The 25,434-nt window shown below is 33.4% G+C and overlaps 1 protein-coding gene across 3 annotated transcripts in view; it reads right to left on the bottom strand.

The window, feature by feature from the left end:
* Positions 1–517: 517 nt before the first annotated feature.
* LOC126816603 (engulfment and cell motility protein 1) overlaps positions 518–25,434 on the bottom strand; it is a 39,970-nt gene continuing 15,053 nt past the window's right edge. For 2 of the 3 annotated variants that reach the window (XM_056099486.1, XM_050543283.2), the window contains exons 14-22: positions 24,242–24,350; positions 23,529–23,665; positions 21,171–21,340; positions 20,245–20,360; positions 18,395–18,421; positions 13,463–13,564; positions 12,476–12,552; positions 11,472–11,597; positions 518–9,554 (exon numbers count right to left, since the gene is read on the bottom strand). In XM_056099486.1, the coding sequence (XP_055955461.1) occupies positions 9,402–9,554; positions 11,472–11,597; positions 12,476–12,552; positions 13,463–13,564; positions 18,395–18,421; positions 20,245–20,360; positions 21,171–21,340; positions 23,529–23,665; positions 24,242–24,350 (1,017 nt within the window). In that variant the 3' untranslated portion in view covers positions 518–9,401. The remainder of the gene's footprint in view (positions 9,555–11,471; positions 11,598–12,475; positions 12,553–13,462; positions 13,565–18,394; positions 18,422–20,244; positions 20,361–21,170; positions 21,341–23,528; positions 23,666–24,241; positions 24,351–25,434) is intronic. The other variant, XM_050543284.2, reaches the window with a different exon arrangement.

Here is a 25,434-nt window from a genome sequence, read left to right as displayed (position 1 = left end):
CTGAAAATTCCCGAGACCTACTCATTAATGAACTAGGATCGTATACTCACTGAGCCAACGTTGCTGCGGGTTCAATGACATACCGAGGCGCTTTTTCAAGATTTCTAATGCTGGGTTCTTGTGTGTATTTTTTTTTTAAGGTACCTTCTTTATTTGGGTAAAATGACATTTCCATCACTATACTAGAACCCCTCTTCTTCGATTCTTGACCAAATTCCAACAAAAATTGCCATGCAAAAGGCGAAATATAAATTGCTTTTATACAAATAGACGAACTACTGATGTTGGCGTCGAAGGGATCTGGTGTGTTGAGAAAATCTTTGCAGTCTAGTGAATCCTGGGCATACGTTGGCTTGGAACTCTTATCGCGTTAAAGATGTTTGGATTAAAAAAAAACAAACTTTACACGTGCCAAATTCGTGTAGTAAATGTCATAATGAATGTCATTCGGGTTGGAAGAAAACAAGCATGGTTGACAGTTCAAGGGAGACAACTACAGTTTCTTTTGTAAACTTCATAAAATTTAAAAATTGTTTTATTTCTCCATAGAATGATATCATACTACTATATAGATTCCATAAATGTATAAAAAACAAAGAAATATGAACATAAGAATAACATAATATTAATATAATATAAAGTTGTGAGGTTATTTGATCCATTACCTATTGATACTACACAGAACAGTGGCCTGCAGAGAGGAGGGAAGCCAGGGGAATCCATTTCAGGGGGCATCCAATCAACCATGAAATTTAAATTCATTTTTACGGTTAACATTAACATAATTTGAATAAAACGATTATTCATTTGTTTTTACATATTTGAAATGCCTTCCTTTCTTGGTGTTAGGCCCTTAGTGGAGTCTTGAGAGAGAGAGAAATGGGGTCAAGTTCATTTCGGGACAAACATATGGTTCAATTTTATTTCAAAAATTCGCTAGCACATAGGGGTCTTTCGCAGTGGGAGAGGAAACTGAAGGACCCTGAGACAATCCACAGGGTTGGACAGGCGATCCTACTCCTCGACACGTACAAGCGGGGAATTGAAACCAAGCCCCTTGACTCAATGGCAATCTTATGGTTTAACGTGTGAAACGACTAGATCCCCTCCCCCCCCCTCCCGAGTCTTGCGGGCATGCTATAAAGGAGTTGGCCCTGAGCATCACCAAACCTCTGCCTGCCACTGACACTGAACTATTTGATGATCTTCGACATTCTAATCTAATATTCTGTACCACAGATCCTTATTCACATTAATTTTAATCTCTTATAATGAATTGTAACTGAAATCCTGAATTTCATAATGCTAAGTTACTATCAATATTAAGTGATTTAAGTTTTCTAGAATAAAAATCTCCATGTACTCTAAATCATAAATATATTACAGTAAAAAGTCTAGATTAATTAAATTATACCAAATAGGTTTATAACTTCATGGTCAAGAAAACAGAATATTCTCTAAATAATGTTCTTTTCTTCAGTAGGTGAGCATAATAAAGCACCATTTTTGAAGCCTTTGTTTTTAGACTCATTTAAAAAAGTGCTGCCCATGTATTTTTTTAATAACCTCAAATTATAACTTTATAAAAGAATTAAAATCTGCTGAGCAAAATAAATCAAAACATTGTGATAATATCTGTCTTAATTAATATCTATTTTTAAAGCCCATTTTAAGTTTAACTGAACATGCTAAGCAATCCACTGAATAATGAATCTTGGAAAAATCTTATATAGATGACTAAAACATCAAGGAATATTTTCCCTAGTGATCCCATTTGTAGTGGACTGTAGTTGATTCTGCTATCATTTTAAACAGGTTGTGCAAAAATGCAATCTGATGAAAACACAGATCCTATTTCGTTTCGTTTTTTATAGTTCAAAATTTCGTTTTACTTGTCTTTACTACACTAGGATCTGGAAGAATTGTTATATAACCTGCGTTCTGGATGATGTGGGGGATTAGCCAATGAAACGGTCTGTTACAGCAAGTTTTGGGCGTGAGGTGCACAGAACTTTGGGTATACCACAAGGAACGTCAAAGCTGATTGATTAATCAAATGTCAGACATCATAAGATCAAAAGCCGCTCGCATGACACCTGACGTAACCTTCCACTACAACTGGTCAGATCTTCATGTAGTGTAGGCCATCGAAAGTATAAAAAAACGAAACGATAGAATACACACAGTTCCGTGCACCACACACCAAAAACTGGCTGCAACAGATTGTTTCATTGGCTAATCCCTCACATCAACCCTAACACGGGTTATATAACAATTTTCCTAGATCCTTGAAGTAAAGACAAGTGAAACAAAATTTTGAACTATAAAAAACGAAACGAAATAGGTTCTGTGTTTTATAATCAGATTGATATATTTTGTATTACATTCATAGAAACATTTTCCACCGTAATACACTCAGGGGGGCAAAAAGATGATATTTTGACAATTAAGGCATTATAATATATTTCTATGTACAGAATATTATTTTAAAATTTGATATAGTTGAGTTAATGTGCCCATATACGCTATATATTTAATTAATTATTATATACATTGAATAAATATATATTGAGTAAAAACTTGAATAGTTGTATTAAACCTTTGGTTTCCAATATAATACGGTAATTGTTTCTAATACATGTATAACAAACTGTAGTTCTAAGCATCTGCAAGCAATAATATTTAACATTATAAAATCAAACGAAAAAAAAAATCTAAATTATGTGAGCAGATAAACATAAAGAATACTTCACATGTGGTTGTGCAAATCTTAAAAAATCTCAACTGATTTATCGCAATCTGATTAAAACACAGATCCTATTTCGTTTCATTTTTTTATAGTTCAAAATTTTCGTTTTATTTGTCTTCACTGCACTAGGATCTTGGAAGAGCTGTTATATTACGGCGGTTTTGGTTGAAGTGAGGGATTAGCCAATGAAACGGTCTGTTACGGCGACTTCTTGGCGTGCCATTCACGGAACTGTGGGTAAACCAATAGAAACGTCAACGCTGGCTGATTAATCAATGTCTGACATCATAGGGTCAAAAGCCACTTGTACGACCCTGACACGACCTTCCAGTACAACTTGTCAGATCTTCATGTAGTGTAGGCCATCGAAAGTATAAAAAGACAAAACGAAATATAGATCTGTATTTAAATCAGATTTATCAATATGTTAAGTCATGGTGTGTGAGAAGATCAGTAATAGCACCAACGACATACGAAGCACATTCGAGAATTTTTAAAATTTACATATCTTCCTAATTGAAATTACATCTAAAACAATGCTAATCAACGAAATACAGGACAAAAACAATAACACACATGAATGATCCGAGTCTGATATACTCATGATGATAATATACATAATAAGCTTATATAAAATACAGATATAGCACCGTTTGGTTAATGTAATATGTCATATGTCATTTACAATGATAGAACGACACAACATGACAATATATATACCTATATTAACAGCAGCACTAATATACAAGATAATAAACGCTGAGAAATAAAACAGGTGTGTCGAGTCCGTGCATAAACATAATAATCAACATTAAGATCAAAACATGATGGTTCGGACTATATTCTATCAGATATCAAATAATTTTATTTTCTCCTGATTGTCGTTTGAGGGATTTTAAGTCACTTGTAACCTACAATGTATTCTGCAAACAAATATCCATCTACTTAATACTTCGAGAATAGATCTCTGCCCTAAATGGCGGCCATATCCAAAAATTAGTATACTGTTTTGTAATGCGGTTCTACTCTGATTCACATCTATCTAAAGCAGTGATGGGATTTCAAAATTTTTCTTGTCGGACATTTTTACAGAAAATAAAGGGACATAACTCTTATCGTTATTTAAAATGGAAGTTTTTAGACCACACACAAAAATCACGTGTAAACAAAATATTCAAATTCGTCCGTAATATAAAAATAGGTGCACCTCGTTATTTTTCATATTTAATTCCCGTACGGTATTCAAATTTGTCAGTAATATTCCTACAAAATTCGTAATACGATAGAATGAAAGCGTGCCGACTGCTGCCGATCTGTACTGTTTCAAATTCCTCCAAAATTACCGTATTTTCGGGTCATAAATCGCTACATTTTTCAGCAGAAGTCCGGCATTCCTCTTAAACTCCGTTCCGACTTATGTACAGAGGGTAAGAATATGATACCCCGAGGAATGACACCATCCGCTAAATAATCGCTAGCACACGCGCTATTCTAAAGATTATATAAACTTTTCAAAATTTTTTATCAAAATTGAAGCAGAATAAATACTTGAAGTATACTTAAGTGTTTTCGACTAAAATGAACTTTCTCGGCCAATATCAAATAATCAATCTGAGTACAGATTAAGCTGGGGTAAGTTCCATATTGTCTGAAAAATGAACAATCAGGATTGGCGACTTTAAACTAAACAAAAACAAAAACAAACCCAAAGTTTGGTAACATTAGGTACGATAACTTTATAAGCAATTAATCAAACTTAGAAATTATTCGATCCTTTTCCCAGTTTCAAGAATTCGATGGTTTATCAGGTTTATGCATCGACCCACAGAAGTAAAAACGTCACTGATAAGTCGTAGGAATGTAAGGGTAAGCGGGGTGTCCGATTTCCTTTGAGAAACATTTTACATTTACCTAAAATAATTTTGCATACCGGTATTATGTGGAGATTTTAATTAAATAATTCAGTTTTAAAAAAAATTTAAGCTATAAAATTCTAAACATAAATATATTGCATAAAAAAGCTTTTAAGAAAGGTTTGCTGCGAGGAAACATCTTAAAATCATGTCACCCAAATATGAAATATATCCATATGCATTGTTTATTAAAACTCATTTTGGTCAATAGAAGCAAATATACAAAAACATGAAACAGACAATGGAATGAGAATTGTTTCATTTATGATTACTTTTACCATATTCCACTGAACAATCACCAAACTAAAATTCAATGTGGTTTGTTTCCATGTAGTACCCTGTAGAGAGAGAGAGAGAGAGAGAGAGAGAGAGGGGGAGGAGGGGGGTGGATGGTTCACTTGACACAAACTAGGTCATTTTTGGACTTAAATATGGTTCAATTTTATTTCAATAATTCGCTTGTGTGTAGGGGTCTTTTTAGAAGTGGGAGGAAACCGGAATACACGGAGAAAACCCTTGTGGTTGGACAGGCAACCCTACTCCGTGTCACATACAAGAAGGGAATCGAAATCATGCTACTTGACTCAGTGACAGATCTTCTGATTCATTGCACAGGCATTAACCATTCGGTTAACCATTCGGCCACCCAACTCTCCAGTACCTGGTACTAATAATCCTTCAGAGACATTTAACAACTGATTCATTGCACAGGCATTAACCATTCGGTTAACCATTCGGCCACCCAACTCTCCAGTACTCGGTACTAATAATCCTTCAGAGACATTTAACAACTGATTCAGGGGACGGAGGAGACACTTCCATTCCCATCCTATTGACCGGCCTTTTAAATATGACTGGCTCTTTTGGCAAGTTTCCCAGGAAGCATGTCTGCAATATCACTCTGGATGGAAGCCGGACATTACACCCCATGATTGAACGAACCACAATTAATAACCAATTTACAGATCGATTATATGCTGGAATTCACTATAGAAGTCCAGTGTGCTTGTTTCTATTCAGTGGAATATGGTATTATATACCGGTAATTATCTTCTGTCATTAAAGAATGTATATTTAAGATGAGAGGTTATTGAGCAGTACATGTATATGATTGATAACATTTTATACACTTCTACAGTTTTACCCCTACTAAACCTACAACACATTAAACCCTGGTTCTCTTATAATAACCCTGTTATCATGGCATTTACAATATTACATCTTCAAGCTTTAAATAGTGTAATCAGAATGCATAATTATAAATTAATATCATTTACAGTATAATTTCAATTCTAGCAATTAAAAAAAAATATGGTTTTCAATACAAGCAACAAAATTATAACTCAAAAGTTGATGTGTAATTTACAAGTACATTTAAATAAGATTTGTAAAATATTAAAAATATTTTCAATTCCAGCAAATTAAAATAAAAAAAATCATGGTTTTCATTAAACATAACTGTAAAAACAAAAGGATTTTTCAGTAACCTTGCAAAATATTTTCAATTTTATCAATTTAAAGAAAATCTCATGGTTTTCAATTTAATTATACCACAAAAGATATAACTTTTAGAGAATTTTTCAGTAAGATTTCTAACATATAAAAAAATATTATATTGATGTCATTATTAATATGATCATGACACAAAACACATAATGTGAAGCAGGGTTTATGTTGACCTTACAACTGAGAGCAACTGGCGTTTCGGCAACTAAGAGCAACTGGTATTTCAGAATCTGAGAGCAACTGGTATTTCAGAATCTGAGAGCAACTGGTGTTTCGGCAACTGTGAGGAACTGGCGTTTCGGCAACTGAAAGCAACTGGCATTTCAACAACTGGCTTCAACTGAAAATGGGTCAACCGGAGCACGACTTACAGCTCACTCAAAATAACTAGTTGCTGATTCGATCGAGATAAGCACTCTTACAAGTAGTTAAAATCAGTTGCTCCCAGTTGAAAATTCGACATAAACCTGGCTTGATGTTAATCTTTTTTCATATAGTCTCAATCTACGAATAAAACTTATAGTATTACAAGTTTTTCTACTTAACTTGAAGATTTAACGTAAAATATTTTCACTTTTGTGTATATACAAGAATATATTTAGATCATTTTATAATCTGAATGTGTCATTATTTGTATTTGTTTCATTAATCTCTCTATTCAAAATAACATATGTATTTGGAACACATATATACATACATACATGTATGTCTATATATGGCAATAAGTAAAATCAGTATTAATATGGCAAATGATATACACAATAATACAGTATAAATGTATAAAATAAATATACTAAACTAAGTTCATCATATTTAAAGATACTTTCCCACAAAAGTATTTATCGGGTGGTTATTTCCAATAAAAGTATGGCAATTTTGGTATATATGGAAAGTAGAAACATCCAATCTTACTAGAAAAATACTGGATTCCATAAATAACACCCATGGAGTGCATACAGGGCAAAAATGTAAGGGTTTCCCTAACCAGCAACCTGACGACTAGTGATGTCTGCTCGAGTAACGTCGAAAGTAGCACACAAAGACTGCCTAACCTCCCAGCGTTAGTGAGCGCTTGATGTATATGTTGATCAAGTTGATGGTGCAACAATTTTTGAGTTAAAAACCACGGAAAAAACTTGGGCTGTGGATAATCCGAGAATTTGTTGGGCTTCAATAAATGAGTTGTATATGCAATGAGTTCTCCTCCGGCTTCGCACCCGTTGCTAGGTACCGAGAGAGGTAAGTCACATGACACAAACATGACCTCTTTTGATCAATTTTTTATAGCAGGTTATTCCCTGACAATTACAATGTTTTGAGAAAGATTCGAAGCAAAATTATGATTAATTAATTAGTTTGAATATGTTTTTAGTCCATATATATCATCAAATCACCCAGTTTGTACATGGGAATGTATCTTTAAATGTATTCCTACACAAACATTAAAAGCCCTCCAGCAGCTTTTAAGAATTGTGACCTTAAAATGTTCACACAAAATTTATTGACAACATCTAGCCAAATAACTCGAATCAATTCAAAATTTTTTTAAAAAATTTCTCTTGTAAGAAAATTCTCAAGATTTTGGGCCATAACTTTGTGACAGAAAAATGGAGAAACGACCAAAACTTATAGACTTCATTCACACCTAACTACAAATGATAGCACCAAGAATTGTAGCTGGGCTTTTCCTTCGAAATATTGCCAGCCAGTTAATTTTAGCAGAATATCTTTTTCAAAGAAAATGACAATTTTTAAAATAAATTTTTAATTGTGTTTATATATAAAAAGTATAAATTTAATTGTATTTGTTGTTAAATTAAGGTTAAATTGTTTGAAATTTTATGGGATGTAAATTTCACTGCCAGTCAATATATTTGAAACAAGAGACCTACTAGAGAATTTACAAGATAATTATGAGAGTTTGAGTGACTAATGGACACAGATGAGAGAAATATACAACCACATCTACAAATAACTGTGACCTATGGTAATTAATTTGATCATTCATCAGTTCAGCAAAACAAAGGTGATTTATTTTTAGGATGAGGTTATTCCAAACCACAATGTTAACAAATAAAGATTATCTCTATCTAAATACTTTGGATACCTAATCCTAGCTCATTAAAACTACCCAGCACATCTTGGGCTTGTTTATTATACAGAGTGTCCCAATAGAAAGTTGTCCTAACCCTGAATACTGTGGTTACGAATATTCTCTTCCTTTCTTTTTATCTGGATCAATGATGTAGTACCAACATGAAAATAACAATTCTTGTTAAATCTTCATTTTTTTATTCTTCATTTTCAAGTTGCACAATGCAAATGAGAGTTAACTCTTCTTAATTTAGTATAGCGACCTGTTCCATTGATGGACTCATTCACGAAAACTTAAAACTTTTGATGTTAGCCATTCAATAGACTGCATTCTATAAATTATTTTAATTTATGTTTTCAGGATCATAACGTCCCAGGATTATTCTTCCTTTAAAATCACTACTAAATTTTTCTACTACTAATAATATCTACACCATCAAATATTCATAGAATACTTCATTAATAAGTCGTGTTTTAAAAATATATCTACATAAATATTATAATAAATTACTAAATGGTAAGTTTTTGTTCTGTTTCATCAGTTAGCTAGTTGTATTATTTTACACATTAAAATGTGATTTGTATATCATAAATATATGACATGGTAAATATTAATAAATACCCTTTAGTATAAGAAGATAGTAATGATAAAAATACTGAAATTACACTTGTGGCCTTTTAAACATTATACCAGTATCCATGACCAGACTTCTATTTAACTGAATTCATGACCAGATTTCTCGGTTAGAGACCAATTTATTCAAACTTCTATTTCTTTTATTTAACAAACTATGAGATGAACACATCTATATCGCCCAGGGTCATCCCTTCATGTTATACAAGAAGAAAAATACTGAAACCACTAGTAATATATCAGACAATGCTAAAACTTGAACAGCTATAACAATATATAATAGATTAGTATATATATCTTAAATTTTCTTTGATTAAATTGATAAAAAATCAAATATTTGAATTATATTCTTATGAATATCAATGAGCATATTGAGCTTACTGATGACAACTAAAACATTATGATACGATCTCCTGTGAAGTCGTAAAATACGTTACGATCTTCTGTGAAGACGTAAATGGTGATTTTAAAATGCTACAATAACGCAGTAATAAGATGATTACATTCATAGATTATATATAAAGTTGTAATTACTTGGTTCTTTAGGCATAGGTGGAGGATTTTTAGGTATGGTAATACCCTCAGTATCTAGTAGACGTAGTTTAATCTCCATACTCAGTAAAGTTTCTAGATCAGCTTCTGTTTTTCTACTTGTCATCTGAAATAATTGATATTTTTATAATAATAGCATGTATTTATTCCATATCAGTTTATAAATATTCAAAAATAATTTAGTTCATTTACATTTCACTAATCTATGGATCAAATGAGAGAGAGAGACTGAGAGAGAGAGAGACTGAGAGAGAGAGAGAGAGAGAGAGAGAGAGAGAGAGGTCCACTTGACACAAACTAGGTCATTTCGGGACTAACATATGGTTCAATTTTATTTCAATAATTCGCTTGCGCGTAGGGGTCTTTAACAGTGGGAGGAAACTGGAGGACCCGGAGAAAACCCACGAGGTTGGACAAGCAACCTACTCCTTGTCATGTACAACCGGGAAATCGAAACCATGCCAGTTGACTCAATGACAGACTGTATGATACAGTGTGCATGTGCTAACCATTCGGTCACCAAACCCCCCTGGATCAAATAAAATCACCCAACTATTTAAATAAGGCAAAAGTAAAAGATCAGTTTAATAGTGTTCACAAAAAAGAGGGCAAGAGATATGGGGGAGATGAACATAAAATAGCTTATAATTTGGGGCTTAACATATGGTGATCTTTATTTCAATAATTTATGTGTAAGTAGGAGTTTTCAGCAGTGAGATCCCGGAGAAAAGATCATGAACAATACTCTTTGTCACTTATCAGCCAATCTGATTATGATACAGATCTATATTTCGTTTCGTTTTGTTATACTTTGAATGGCCTACACTACATGAAGTTCTGACCAGTTGTAAAGGAAGCTTTTGACCCTATGGCGCCAGACATTGATTAATCAATCAGCGTTGACGTTTCTAGTGGTTTACCCACAGTTCCTTGCACAGCATGCCCAGAACTCGCCGTAACAGACCGTTTCATTGGCTAATCCCTCACATCATCCAGAAAGGCTGTTATATAACAACTCTTCCAGATCCAAGTGTAGTAAAAACAAGTAAAACGAAATTTTGAACTATAAAAAACGAAAAGAAATAGGATCTGTGTTTTAAAGATACATTATGAGAGATTAAATAAAGAGCTGGCAGTTCTCACTATAATAGTTAAAAACTAGATAATGTAAAGGTAATTTGCTGAAAATTTCAATCAAATTGATCCACTCTAAACCAAGATTTTAGCGATTGAATTTTCAGCCTAGCCTCGATCATCATTACTAAAGTTGGTATGATAAAAAACATAGTCTCGATTATCCATTTCATGATTAAATCAAGAATGAAAGTGGAGCAGCAAATGGGGTTCTAATCCAGTTGATTATCGAGAGTTGATTATGGTCTGGATGAGTTAGCAGATTTAGCTCATGCATATCTTTAATCAGATTGCTTATCAGCCTGGGATGAATACCAAACCACTTGATTCAACGACAGACCTTACGATCTACAGCACATCATTAGATCACTCGGCCACCCAACCACCCGTTGACTGCTTCATTACAATTCAAAGAGAACAGAACCTGGATTTCAATAACTTTCAAACAAAATTCATCTTCTTGCATTGCAGAAGTAACAAAATTAAATCACACTGATCAGCAGTGAATTTTCGCTAGGCCGCTACAATCACTGATAAGGATGACATCAATGGGACTTAATGAGCCACAAATATTAATTTTTTTTCACCGACAAATGAAATTCTAAAACATTTTTTTTATGTATTAGAAAAATAAATAAAGGCGTTTGACGTATTTGTAGGTAAAAATTATTTCCTATATAGTGCAAATGGGTATTAAAATGAGGAAAAGTCTCTATTCTGCCCGAACTAGAACGTCTTATGTAAACAATGCATGCGCCATTGAGCCAATGATGAGACGTCACATGTTAAAGGTAGTCAACTTTTACAGAGATATTAGAACACTTTCGTAATCCTCTGTGAAACAGATTGAAATCAAATGTCTAAGAACTTGGTTTTGAAAAACACTTACAGGGTTTCCTAATAAGGCATTGATACCATCCGTCCAATGATCAAATTCTAATTCTGATGAAGCAACAAAATTATATGATTCCGAGGTATCTGGTATTATACTAAAGGCACTGTCACTTGCATTTGTCTGTAAAAAAAAAAAAACAAATTACAAAATTTAACATTAAATGAAAATAAGAAATACTATAATTTTATTGTTTTCCATCTGGTGTCCTGGTTGGATTCAGTAACCTGGTTTCCATCTGGTGTCGTGGTTTGATTCAGTAACCTGGTTTCCATCTGGTGTCACGGTTTGATTCAGTAACCTGGTTTTCCATCTAGTGTCGTGGTTTGATTCAGTAACCTGGTTTTCCATCTAGTGTCGTGGTTTGATTCAGTAACCTGGTTTCCATCCTAGTGTCATGGTTTGATTCAATAACCTGGTTTCCATCTGGTGTTGTGGTTTGATTCAATAACCTGGTTTCCATCTGGTGTCATGGTTTGATTCAGTAGCCTGGTTTTCCATCTGGTGTCGTGGTTTGATTCAGTAACCTGGTTTTCCATCTGGTGTCATGGTTTGATTCAGTAACCTGGTTTCCATCTGGTGTCGTGGTTTGATTCAGTAACCTGCTTTCCATCTGGTGTCGTGGTTTGATTCAGTAACCTGGTTTTCCATCTGGTGTCGTGGTTTGATTCAGTAACCTGGTTTCCATCTGGTGTCGTGGTTTGATTCAGTAACCTGGTTTCCATCTGGTGTCGTGGTTTGATTCAGTAGCCTGGTTTTCCATCTGGTGTCATGGTTTGATTAGGTACCAGTGTTTATCTTGGTTCCTTCCTGAGATTCAAATCTCATTGTTGATGTTTTTGTATCTTGATATTTCATTTATATCTGTTTCTTTTTTAATATATAGATCTTCCATTTTACTCACTCAACAATACTTACAGCTGTATTTCAAATACTAGAATCTGGTTTAGTATGACCAGTAAAAACCCATTTAATAATATAATTGGTAGAGAAAAACTTACCCCTTTTCTAGGTCTATTTTCTTTAACATGTGTACAATCTTTTCCTACTTGTAGACCTTTAATATCCATAATTGGTACTGAAAACAAGAAATATCCACACAATTAAAACTTAACAAATAAAAATGTATTATTTTTAAAACAAGTACAAGTGTACTATGGGGGTGGGGGGAGAGAGATAGAAATGGGGATTAACTTTCATTGCCTCAAACTAGGTCATTTTAGGACTAACATATAGTTCAATTTTATTTCAATAATTAGCTTGTGCGTGTAGGTGACACTGGAGGACCCAGAGAAAACCCACAAGGTTGGACAGGCGATCCTACTCCTTGTCATGTTAACTGGGGAATCGAAACCACATAGCTTGACTCAATGACAGACCTTGCCATTTCACGCACACACGTTAAACCACTCAGGAATTTGAAGAAGAACAACAACTACAGCAAAATGAGTAGTGCTTAGTACCTAGTTACTGGTCCAAAAATGAAATGAAATGGAGTTTAACGTCCTTCTGTTCTGCTCCGACTGGGTTAATGAAGAAGGGTATATGCCATACAGTTTGCTATTAGTGAAAATTTACCCAGATAGTGGCACTACGACCTACTCTCATATCGAATTTCAATGGGACCTCGGGTTTTCGTAACATCCGAACAACTAACAAGGGGAAACCAACTTTCTCGGCCAACATTGACATAATATGAAATAAATTAAGTTGGGTTTAAAACTTCTCAAGTTTAATTACCACTGACAACAAAAGATACTTTTTCTCAATTCTAGATCTACTTTGGAAAAATATGTATTTAATTCTGTACCATTTTTTCAGTCTGTTTATTGGTTGTGCCTAACTGCCTATATTAACCCTTCCTGAGCCAATCCAGACAACGGGGTTTAAAGCTTGATTTTTACTCAATATTTGTATAGCCCTCTATGGGTATGAAGTGGTTAGCTCAGGAAGGGTTAAAGGTATTTTCTATTTAAAACAATACCTACATTTATTATGAAGTTGTTCTAGTGGAGGAGAATCACTTTCAGAACATACACCATAATGGAATGCTTTATGATTAGGAGCAAGTCTCCAATACCAGTATTTATCTGAAAATATACCAAACCCTTAGTTAAGTTATTATATAAAGCTATATCTGACTATTATTAAAATATAAATGTTCTGTAATAAAATCATAAGAAAACCCTACAGTACAATTTTCAGAACTCCATTGTCTGTTACTAATACTTGTATTCCTGTTAACTGAAGACAATGGAGTTCCCTTTTTATTGACAGTCATAACAATGACAGTGATTTCATCATGACAACGAGAATGATGAAAACAATTTGATTTCCACGTAGATTTAACAATTAAAATAAAAGGACATGTTTCCTCATCTGCAATAAAATATTTTTTCAAAATAAATACCTCAGCAAGAAATTTTTTCAACTAAGCCTTTAGAATATAGATGAAGATTGTTTTTTTGCTATTAAATTATAAAACTTGGTACATGAAGAATATGCAGTTTATTACACAGATTTATTGGTTAATTTAAAGGGGAATAATGGGAGATTAGATAAAGAGCTGACAGTTATCACTATAATAGTTAAAAACTAGATAATGTAAAGGGAATATGTTGAAAATTTCAGTCAAATTGCTTCACTCTAAGCCGAAAAAAACTTTTTTATAAAATCACTGTCGACTCGATTGTCATTGTTACCGCTGCCACGATAATTAACAAAATCTTGATTAACCATTTTTGCATTTAATCATCAATAAGCTTTGAACAGCAGATCGGATTCAAATCCAATGAAAATCGGACACATAAGATGACATTGAGAGTTGATTATGGTCTAATTAATAGTTTATATAACATTTCAGGCCTAAAGAAAGACTTGCAATAGGCAGATTTAGCTCTTGCATAATGTATGTTTAATAATCTTTGAGGCCCATTCACACCAATAAAACTGTACTATGGCTGCTATATAAACCGGATATTCTAATGTGGAATATTTCAAGAAAGGAGGTAAATAAACACGACAAATCAAATATAAAGGAGAAATATAAATCTGACAGAAGATATGAAAATAACAACCACCTGAAATACAAAATAAATGGTTTCAAAGGCACAAACACAAAAAATATTGAGACATTAATCTTAAATGTGTGTTCAAGTTCAAAAACAAAAAATATCAAGACATTATATTTAAATGTGGGTTCAGGTACAAAAAAAAAAAAAAAAAAAAAAAAATGGTAATCAATTGTTCATCATTCTTTCTGAGCAATTATCATATAAAGAAACTCTGGAAAAGAATTTTTAATTTTTTTTTTTTATGAGAATAAAAAACATTCATTTCATTCCATATGCACAAAATGGTACCGAAAGTCAGCAGTCAAAAGTAGTTTTGCATTCAAATGTATAGACTTACTCAGTGTGTGTGTGTGTGTATCCATGCCTATGTGAAGTAGAAATCAGCCTATGAAGTGACAAGCTAGAATCGTTCAAGATCCATGCGAATATTTGCATGCCAAAGTTCAGTCAACATGTGAATGGACCTTCTTACTACACATACATAAAACAGCACAGTCTTGATATACAAGTCTTAAAATTATAACAAATTGGATATTCTTGATGTACCAGTATTCAATTTTTAGCAACTCGGAAGTTTCTTCATGGTTATTTGATAAAATAATCTTAAATCTGCTGATTTTCATTTAAGTGATTTTGAATCCCAGGCAAACTACAATATTGTGAAAGTCGAATCTCAAAAATGAATATCAGCCCAAAAATAGTTCTATTATCTTCAGTATTTACAAATATATGATGAATTATTACAATATTGGGCATTCTCCTCAGACGATATACACAAGCTAGTGTCACCTATAAGTGTTCGATAAAATCTTTTGATTTGTACTGTTTAATCTGATTGAATCCAAGTCGAGAGATTATTTATTTTGCTCGCGTTACTAACTGTGAAAAAAAAAAAAAAAATATGTACATTTTAGCATGGATTAAGTCACGAGAAATTTGATATTGTTCAAAAAATGCACAATTAGGGATCAGCGACATAGTTAGATCTTTATGTAGTGTGGGGTATCAAAAATTAAAACAACGATCTAATTTTAATTAGACTGGTTTGATGTGAATTCTTAGTAATATTTAGTTTTATATCATTAAGTTTACTGAATTATATCCCGATTCACAGATCAGTTAAAAATTCTGAAACTAATACCATTGATTAGTTTGACAGAACAAGCACGCTAAGACTGTTGATTGTACTTGTATTGTTTGAGCCTTAGGCTTTTGTTGAAGAGTATTGCTCTCAGGAGAAGACAATAATGTATTGAACTGGTTCAAAAAATAATCACTTCCTATATATAGAGAGAGGGAAAGGGGGTTTTATGTCCACACAACACGAACTAGGTCATTTCGGGACTAACATATGGTTTAATTTTATTTCAATAATTTGCTTGCGCGTATGGGTCTTTAGCAGTGGGAGGAAACCAGAGCACCCGGAGAAAACCCATGCGGTTTTTCAAGCGACCCTACTCCTTGTGACGTACAACAGGGGAATCGAAACCACACCAGTTGACTCAATGACAGACCTTATGATGCATTGGCCATCCAACCCCCCTACTTCCTATATTATACTATATACCACATACTAAATATTCTTTTATTTAGAATACTTGGATTTGTATTTAATATTTAGAAGTTATTAGAAGAGAAAATAAAAATAGTTTTTCAATAAATATAACTACATGTATCAATTTACAAAATTTGAGAATGTTGGTTGAAAACTAACACAGGTTAATTTTCTACAGTGTAAACTTCTGTCTCTAATTGTTAATAACTATCTGACAGTGAGTCACATGTAAAGCTTAATTTACATAATATCAAACCTGGAAAAATAGGCAACAATTACAGACAATGCCAAGCACAAATATTCTGGTTTCCGCCACAAAGTTTAAAATGTCAGGTACCAGTTCATAGGTGCTTGTCAGTTTGTTAAAGGACAATATTGGTGTCAGTCATTATCAATTATGTGATAGAACTGGTTAAACATGTTCCAAATATAATTTTAACACAGAGATCATTGCTAAAATAGATCAGTAATTAAGATTTCAAGAAACGAAAGTGGGGAAAGCAAAAGGAAAACATGAGTTATTCTTCTACATAACTGACTGAAAACAGATACACAGGTGAATTTCTGCTCACTAATTATCCCTTTTTCTTGTTTTCTTTTCTCTATCTAGTGACATTCAATTACTTTTTTGAGTTGTCAGATATCCTCTCACAGTCTTCGAAGAAATTATTAGTGAGCAGAAATTCACCTGTGTATCTGTTATCACTCGACACTTCAGTCATTATATGGAAGGATAATTTGTGTTTTCCCTTTGCTTTCGTCACTTCCATTTCTTGAAATCTTCATTTGGCATCTATTGCAGCAATGTTCTCTGTGTTAAAATTATATTTGGAACGTGTTTAACCAGTTCATCACATATGTGATAATGACTGACACCAACATTGTCCTTTAAGTACAACTAAAGTCATTTTTCGAGGCCTAATAATATACCGTATGATCAATTCATACTGAAACAATCTGTAGTTGTGCAGACGGTCAGTAGGGCGGCGCTGTTTCTTTTCTATATTGTTACGTAGAAATCAGACAACAGGTGTGTAACAGACTGAATTGGGGGAAACATTAAAGATACATTATGGGAGATTCGATAAAGAGATGGCAGTTCTCACTATAATAGTTCAAAACTAGATAATATAAAGTCAATTTGCTGAAAATTTTATTCAAATTGATCCACTATAAACCGAGAACTAAGCGGTTGAAATTTCCGCCTAGCCTCGATCATCATTACTAAAGTCGGTACGATAAACAGCATAGTCTTGATTATACATTTAATCGTTAAATCGTGAAGGAAAGTTATGCAGTAAATTGGCTCATAATCCACTAAAGATTGTAGGCTAGCGATGCCATCTAGAGTTGATTATGGTCTGGATAGGTTAATTAATGTCTAATTAATAATTTAGATAACATTTCAGGCCTAAAGAAAGATCTTGCATAATGTATGTTTAATACACCCATGTTTCCCTATGCCCCCGTCAGACCGGGGTGGCGTCCTTACTAAGCTGCTGCGACCGTACGGCGACCAGAAAATGCACAGGGTCGCCGGCAATCGTAAACACAACGCGAGAAAATGTCCCAAAAAATTACAAGCTTGAAAAAAGCTGCATTCTCACAGCTTTCGAAGTCAGATCGCAGAACCTTGACTCGTCGATCGCAGAGCCGTGACTCGGCGATCATTTGCGATCATGGAGACCACAGAACGATATCTGACGTTTCCACCACGCATATGGCGATCTTGACGCGCCCTGAGACCATTTTCCGTCGCAGTAGCAGCGTAGTAAGGACATCACCCCAGTCTGATGGAGGTATTACTGGCTAATCACTCGACGGTATCTAGAGGAACCGAATAACACTGGCCAAGATATATTTCCAAGTTTTTCAAGTCTGCATCCTTTTTAATAAATCTTCTCCATTTTACCAGCTATGTCGCGTATCAGGATCAAATTATTATTACAACTGAAACTTGGGTAACGGCTACACTTTTATCAAATAATGGACAGTTTCATAAATAATAAACTAAACATCTAAAAAAATAAGGATAAAAAGACTGCACTGCGAAATCATAACAAATGACAAATAATATATATATACACATACAAACTAAAAGTTCAAATGTTACAAAAGCGAAAGTTTAAAAAAAATCAATCCACATTAACAATTTGGAATTTAAAAAAAGAAATGAAAATATACGAATGTTGATTTGGTAGACTGAGGTGTCACAGGTGCAGCTGGTATAAAGTGAGACAACAGAGCAACAATACCAAGATTTATACAATGATGATATTAAATAACTTTACCATAACTTTGACGTTTCTTCATTGTATCTGTAAAGTTTTGGTCAAAACAAATTGTAATAACTGATATTGGAATATTTGAAACTAAAATCAGACACTCAATTTCAATTTTAATCTTGGGAACTTTGTGGTTATACTCAAAGATTCACTATGTAAAATTTAGATCAAGACCTGGTGATGCAAAATTAATATATTGAAAATTTCATTCAACGTACCGGTACTTTATTCTTAGCCAAGTTATCATTGTTTGTAGTTTTGACAAGATGTGTGCATTAATTGTTTATTATCATTTGTTTATTATCGTAACCACGGTACTGGTATATTTGAGTCTTAGCCTTGCTTCTCCCTTTAAGTTTGATCAAATCTACATGATTAGAAAGATGATAGTAATAGCTGGTGGTTTAAAATCTGCTTCCATTGTAGTGATATCGCAGACAATTCTTAATGTAGTTATTCTTCGATCTACATGTAATTTGTCATCAGGATTTTGTAAGTTTTCAGATGGTTAGGACTGATTGTGTTCCTAATACATCATAAAATATGACATTCATAGCAATCAATTATAACTTAAAACTAGAGTTTGAGTTCGGCATATGTCCCTGTGTTCAAGCAAATAAAATACTTAAATTCACTTAAACTACATTTTAAAAGATAATAACACTGAAATATAATTCAAATAAAAGATAATAACATTGAAATATAATTCAAATGATGTTACTATATATAATACCCCAAAACACATGTGTAATGGAGAGTTTGAAACCAGCGGAGGTGACTGTAGTTGTGGAAGATCCTCTCTTGTTGTCAGATTGTTTTGACTGATCATTTTGGCAACATCAGTCGCAGACGATTTTGTCAAAAGTAATTTTAAAGGGCGAAATAATCTGGCATTAGTGAGATTTGTTTTAGCATAAGTCATTGGTCAATCAGATTTTTTTAAATTCAAAAATTCGCAGAGTAATGAATTGAATTCACAGCAAATAAACATTGCAGTAAATAACCTAGATTTGAATTTGTTGAACACCTGTTAAATTGTAAGGCTATGTGAAAGTATCAACATGAACTTCTGAAATTATGATTCTGTAAACACAATAAATCAATGAATCCTGAAACTGGCGTCGATATAAATGTGTATTCTAATCAATACGATCCTAAAAATAATGGCAGATTTGATTTTTGTAATTAATTTTGAACTAAACCGACATAAAAAATTTACACTGATCTCTGGGGCAGCTACTCCATTTTACGGAATAAAAATGCACATTCAAATTAATGCTATGATAATTACTATCTTGCTTGTATTAATTTCTTGTATTAAGGTGTATGCCTTCGGTTAATTAATTAAACAACTATAACAATGGCCACATTCCCTGTTCTTATTTTATCTAAACTTCTACTTCAACCATTTTGAATTTCTCAATTTAAGCTTTCATGATTAATTTTGTAAATATTAACAAGGCATTATCACTGATCTGAAAGCTTTTGAGAAGGGCATCCAAGTATTTTTTGTTTCTAATTTTTTTTTTCTTTTTTCTCTTCGAAAGAAATTGGAAGGAGAGTTTTAATAAAGTGTTCCAGTAGAACAAAAATGCAAATTGCTGTGACCTTAATATTTCCGTTAAGTATGGCTTTAGCTGAAGTAAAAGTGTAACATACAGCCCAAAATGTTAGTAAATTGTTTAAACTATAAACAGAGTCCTCGACATTAAATTTGTCATCTTTTCAAAATGTTAGTATATTGTTTAAACTATAGAGTCCCCGACATTAAATTTGTCATTTCTTCAAAATGTTAGTATATGGTTTAAACTTTAAAGAGAGGACTTGATGTTTTACTTCTCATTTCTTCAACCTACCTTTCATCCGAGCTTTAGCCGTATATTTATTAAATCGAGTCCCTTCTTCTAATACATTTAACCTCTGTTGTTTAATTAATTCCAATATTTCAGGTTTCAGTTTCTCTCGTAACTCGCTGGAATAAAATCATAAAATAAAAATATAAATCAAAGTTTGATTGGTCTCTTCATTTCCTTCATAAAATTTAACATGAACAATACTCTTTTCTGCGAAGCCACGGAGGCTATGTGAGTATGATGCTGGCTCGCTAGCCTGTAGGTCACGTGTTCCATCCCTGCATTGGCCCAGAAAGTTCATCGGGGTTTTCCGACGTGGTTTCCCCTTGTCAGTGGTGCAGGACGGAGGGCCTGACAAGGACAGCTGTCTAGTCATTCGGATTGAATGAAAAACCGAGGTCCTGTGTTCCCTCAGACTAATGAAGACATGCCAAGATTTACACAGGACCTGTGTTCTTTTCCAGTCCATTCTGTTTCTTGCTAAATTTTTTGCGTGACATCCGAAACCAGGCCGGAAAATTGTGAGGAACATTCTCAGATAGAACACTAGACCTCCTGGCTAGTAAGCATGCCCCTTACTCACTGAGCCACCTACGAAATTAACAAATCAATTCCATTGAATCATGGTCGCCACATCTAATGCTGATTTAAATATTCCAACATTCTGGAATCAACAATTACTGCTTCTGGCTCCACCACTGGTGTTACGAACACAATCTTTTATTTAGTGTGTTGTCTGAAATGCAGGCTAGAGGAAAGTTTTAAAAAGTTGATCTATCTGGTTTAAGAGAAATGAATATAGAAAAAGGGTGACCATTTCCTTTAAGAGCCAGGGGACACCTGTAAAAGTGGTTTATTGGTCGGATTCACTTCAATTCAACTTTTCAAACTTAAAATTAATTCTTGGATAAAATTTTAAAAGAACTTACATGATTGGTTTAGCTTGCGAAGACCATTCTTCTTTCGACTGCCTTTCAAGTTCCCATAACTTCATGATTTCAGCATAGCTCAACTGGTTAAGACGATTCTTAAATGCATCAAAGGTTGCTGGGTGGATTTCTAATGCTCTAATCACCTGTTCTTTAACTACACCCAATACCTGAAATCAGGGAAGAAATATAAACTTATATAAATAGATTGATAAAAGAATGAATATACTTCCTTGTCACAACATTATAAGGAAGAGAATAAGTAGAAAAATCATAAAATTGTATCTTATTGTATTGAGTCATGTTTTTATACTTTAATTACCTGATTCTACGTTCCCACTGTTGTGTGATACGTTACGACAGGATTGTCCCTATTGAGTCCATGATCTGGTATGTGCAGATACGTTTCGATACAACCAACACAATTCTTACGGCTGACGTCAATATATGATAAGACCTGATAGGATAACTACGATTAAAACCATGATAGTGGAAACCTAGCATTATGAATTGAAATGAAATGGTGTATATCATCCTATTCATATGAATTGAAATGAAATGGGGTTTAAAGTGGCTAAGTTCCAAACACAATATCATCAAAAATCTTTGACATTGAAAACAAGAATTATTTGTCAATTCATATTAACATTGGTCTTGTGATCTTACAATGAAAAGATGGACTTCTGATATCCAATATTCAAGAGAAAAAATTTACCATTGGTACACGAATTGTGTATAATGCGTTTTAGCGCCATTTGGAACAAGGGACTCAAAAATCACGGCTAGACATATTCCACAATTCATGTCAAATGGTAATGCTATATTCTTATCTAGAGAGCATTTGCAATAAATATCATCGGTGTAGACTGCAAAATAAAGATTGTCATTTCGCCGAACATAACTGATAAGAAATTACAGTAAAAACAGAAACGATTGAATGTAAATCAGTTTATATACATTCATATTACATTATTATATGCGTTGCGACCTATTTGTGTCGATTTCTAGGTCCCAAATATTAGCGATTTAGCTCTTTAACATTCTAATCTGATGCACCCACTTGGCTAATGAAGACTGGCATACACCCTGCATTGTGCAATGAGGAAAATTCTGCATGGACAGTTTTTCTTTTCTTACAAATAACAGAGAACAACAGCTTCATACATTGTAGTGTAAAGTTGTTATTCACATTTTGAAGAAATAGAAAAAATTGATAACTTCCAGGCCATTCATTGATAAATAGACAATAGATATCTAATGTCACAAGTCATTGGCCAATATCCATAAAATCAGTTTTATAACAATTTCCAAATATTTAGATTAACATATCAACAATAAACACTGTAACCCAGGTATCATTTAATCTTGTGTATCTAGCACTAATTTCTTTCACATATGTTTAATATCAGATCCTTATTTAAAAATCGTTTAAAATCACTAAAAATCATCTAATTTGTCCAGTTTAAAGCTGACTGATTAATTTTGATAATGAGTGTCAAATTTACAAGTATTTAATTCCTGACCACTGTCCAAACATTAATCATTATACATCATTAATCAATTGGGTTGTTTATTTTTCAACAGTGATTGAGAAATTAAACACTTGTAAATTGGACACTCATTATCAAAATTGAATGGTCAGCTTTAAACTGGACACAAGTACAAATTAGATGATTTATGGTGATTTTAAACGTTTTTTACGAAAGTTTAAACCAAAATTTGATATTAAACATATGTGAAAGAAATCAGTGCTAGATACACAATATTAAATGATACCTGGGTTACACAGTAAAAAGTGTAACAAATTTATACTCAACCAAGTAAATATTTCAAATGAAAACATACATTTGGCAGTGAGTAATGCTTTCATTCTCCTTTGACAAACATTTGACATGAATGGAATTTTATCACACAAGTTTATACATACAGGTGTCTATGAATTTATTAAGATTTACTATAGAAGAGCTCTGCTAGTCCCATAAATAGAACGCTTTACGTAGATTGATTGGTCGAGCGGGGTGGATGGCCAAATGGTAAGCGCGTGCGCGTTGTATCACAAGTCTGTCATTGAGTCAACTGGCGTGGTTTCGATTCCCCGGTTGTACGTCAGAACGAGTAGGGTCGCCTGTCCAACCTCGTGGGGTTTCTCCAGTTTCCTCCCACTGCTAAGACCCCTACGTGCAAGCAAATTAATTAAATAAAATTAAACCATATGTTAGTCCCGAAATGACCAAGATTGTATTGAGTGGACATTAAATCCCATTTCTCTCTCTCTCTCACACTTTTGATACCTTTCGATGGGACTGAGACAGTTAAATTCCAGAGCGTTCAATCGAGTGTCCTAAATATTAATTTTACCTTTTCAAAATCTTTGGCTGTGGCTTTCATTTCTCTCCAGGTTTTATTGAGTAGCTGTATAACAATGGAGAAGAATTCCTCAAATGGTTTATCATGATGGAAGAACATAGGATAAAATCTATTCCCTTCTTCAGTAGCTGTAATATAGAAGTATGATAAGAGGATACTTGTTGAAATGTCATGCTTATAGAATAAAATCTGTGATTGTTTTCCCATAGAAATCGTGTTCTGTTAATGTCTTTCCCAATCGCTAAATGCCACTTAAAGATTATGTAATATAGAAAACATTAAGTGATAAAAATGGGGCTTGTCAAGCCCTTTAAAACACAGCAAAGTCTGGTTAAAACATTACTTAGTTTATTTTGAGACCAACATATGGTTATTTTGGAGCTATTCATAATAGAAGAATTTTGCTTTGGCAAAATCTGGTCAAAACATTACTTAGTTTGTTGTTTGTTTTGAGACCAACATATGGTTATTTTGCAGCAATACATACATGTAATAGGAGAATTTTGCTTTGGCAGTGGTGTTTTCATTAAGTGTAGTTATTGAGAGTACACAACACCACAAGCATTTTTCAAGCAAGAATATTACTAGTACTGGAGATTACATTGTGAGAATTTCTAAATTAATAAACACTTTCAACAATTAGTATGACAAATTACTCTGGCTTGTATTTACCCTTTTAATTAAACAAAAGAATAAAATCTTACGTGTATCTCCAATATGAAGAATTTCACAAATCTTTAAGGTTAACGTAATGGAAGCTTTAACAAAGGGGCAATCATGTTCATCTGCTCGGCTAGAATTTTCTAAAACAACCTGAAAGAATGACACAATTAAATGGATTACAGTAAGTTACTACAGAAGTTTATTTCAGGTGATGTTTTGACCAGGGTTCTCTCAGAAAATAATTTTTTGTATTTGAAGAAAACTTGTAATTACATATGAAGGTCCTTTCAATAAGAAGAAAAAGATTAAAGAGGCATTATGTAAGATTTAGATAAAGAGCTGGTCGTTCTTGCAATAATATTTCAAAAATAGCTAATGCAAAATGAATACCGGTATCTTGAAAAATTGTGACCTGTAGAGTGTCCACAAACAAATTGTGGACGGACAGATGTCTGGGCGGAGAGGGGCGACGACAATATACGTCCACATGAAAATGTAGGTGTATAAAAATTAATTCAAACTACTTTATTTTGAGCGAAGTTATCAATGGTTGTAGTGCATTGATCGTAACCACTGTACTGATCTTTCGAGTCTTAACCTTGCTCCTCTATTTTTAAACTTAAAAATCATTAAATGGCCGAACCGTTCTAATCTACTTAAAATCAGAGATATCTGATGGCATCAAGAGATGATTATGGTCTTGTCATGTTAATAATAGTGTTGAAACTACTATTCGGATATCCGTAAACGGATACAAAATAAGGGTTATCCGAATCATTTTACTATCCGTTACAGTCTTCTGACATTCCGTATGCTCTATCTTTAGCCATTTTTACATCTGATTACTTTGAAATTTTCCCCAATGCTATTGATCACGTACGCAGCTTTGAGCATAAATGTTAATATCACACGTATTATTTAGCGATAGTAACTAATAAAAATATTAATGCAGTGCAACGAAAACAATAGTCTAAATAAAAAAAATATTCATTAATTCCTTGCACTGGTTTACGCTAGATAGAAGCTACTTCTTGGGTTTACGGGATACAAGTTAACACTGTGTTTAGACTTCCCGCAATGAAATTTATTCATAACGACCTAGGTCACGTATATTCTCACTTACTGATTGGTTCAATAGCAGAAGCTACCAGAATGAGGCAAACGACCTTGGCGGAATAAATGTTAGATGTTTTTATTTTACTTTTTTCATTCGTGTTGATTGAGCAAAAATGAT

Source organism: Patella vulgata, chromosome 3, assembly GCF_932274485.2.
Source record: "Patella vulgata chromosome 3, xgPatVulg1.2, whole genome shotgun sequence".
Classification (NCBI taxonomy): Eukaryota; Metazoa; Mollusca; class Gastropoda; family Patellidae; genus Patella; species Patella vulgata.
The sequence above is the reverse complement of the archived record's forward strand: the minus strand, read 5'-3'. Positions and strand labels throughout refer to the sequence as shown.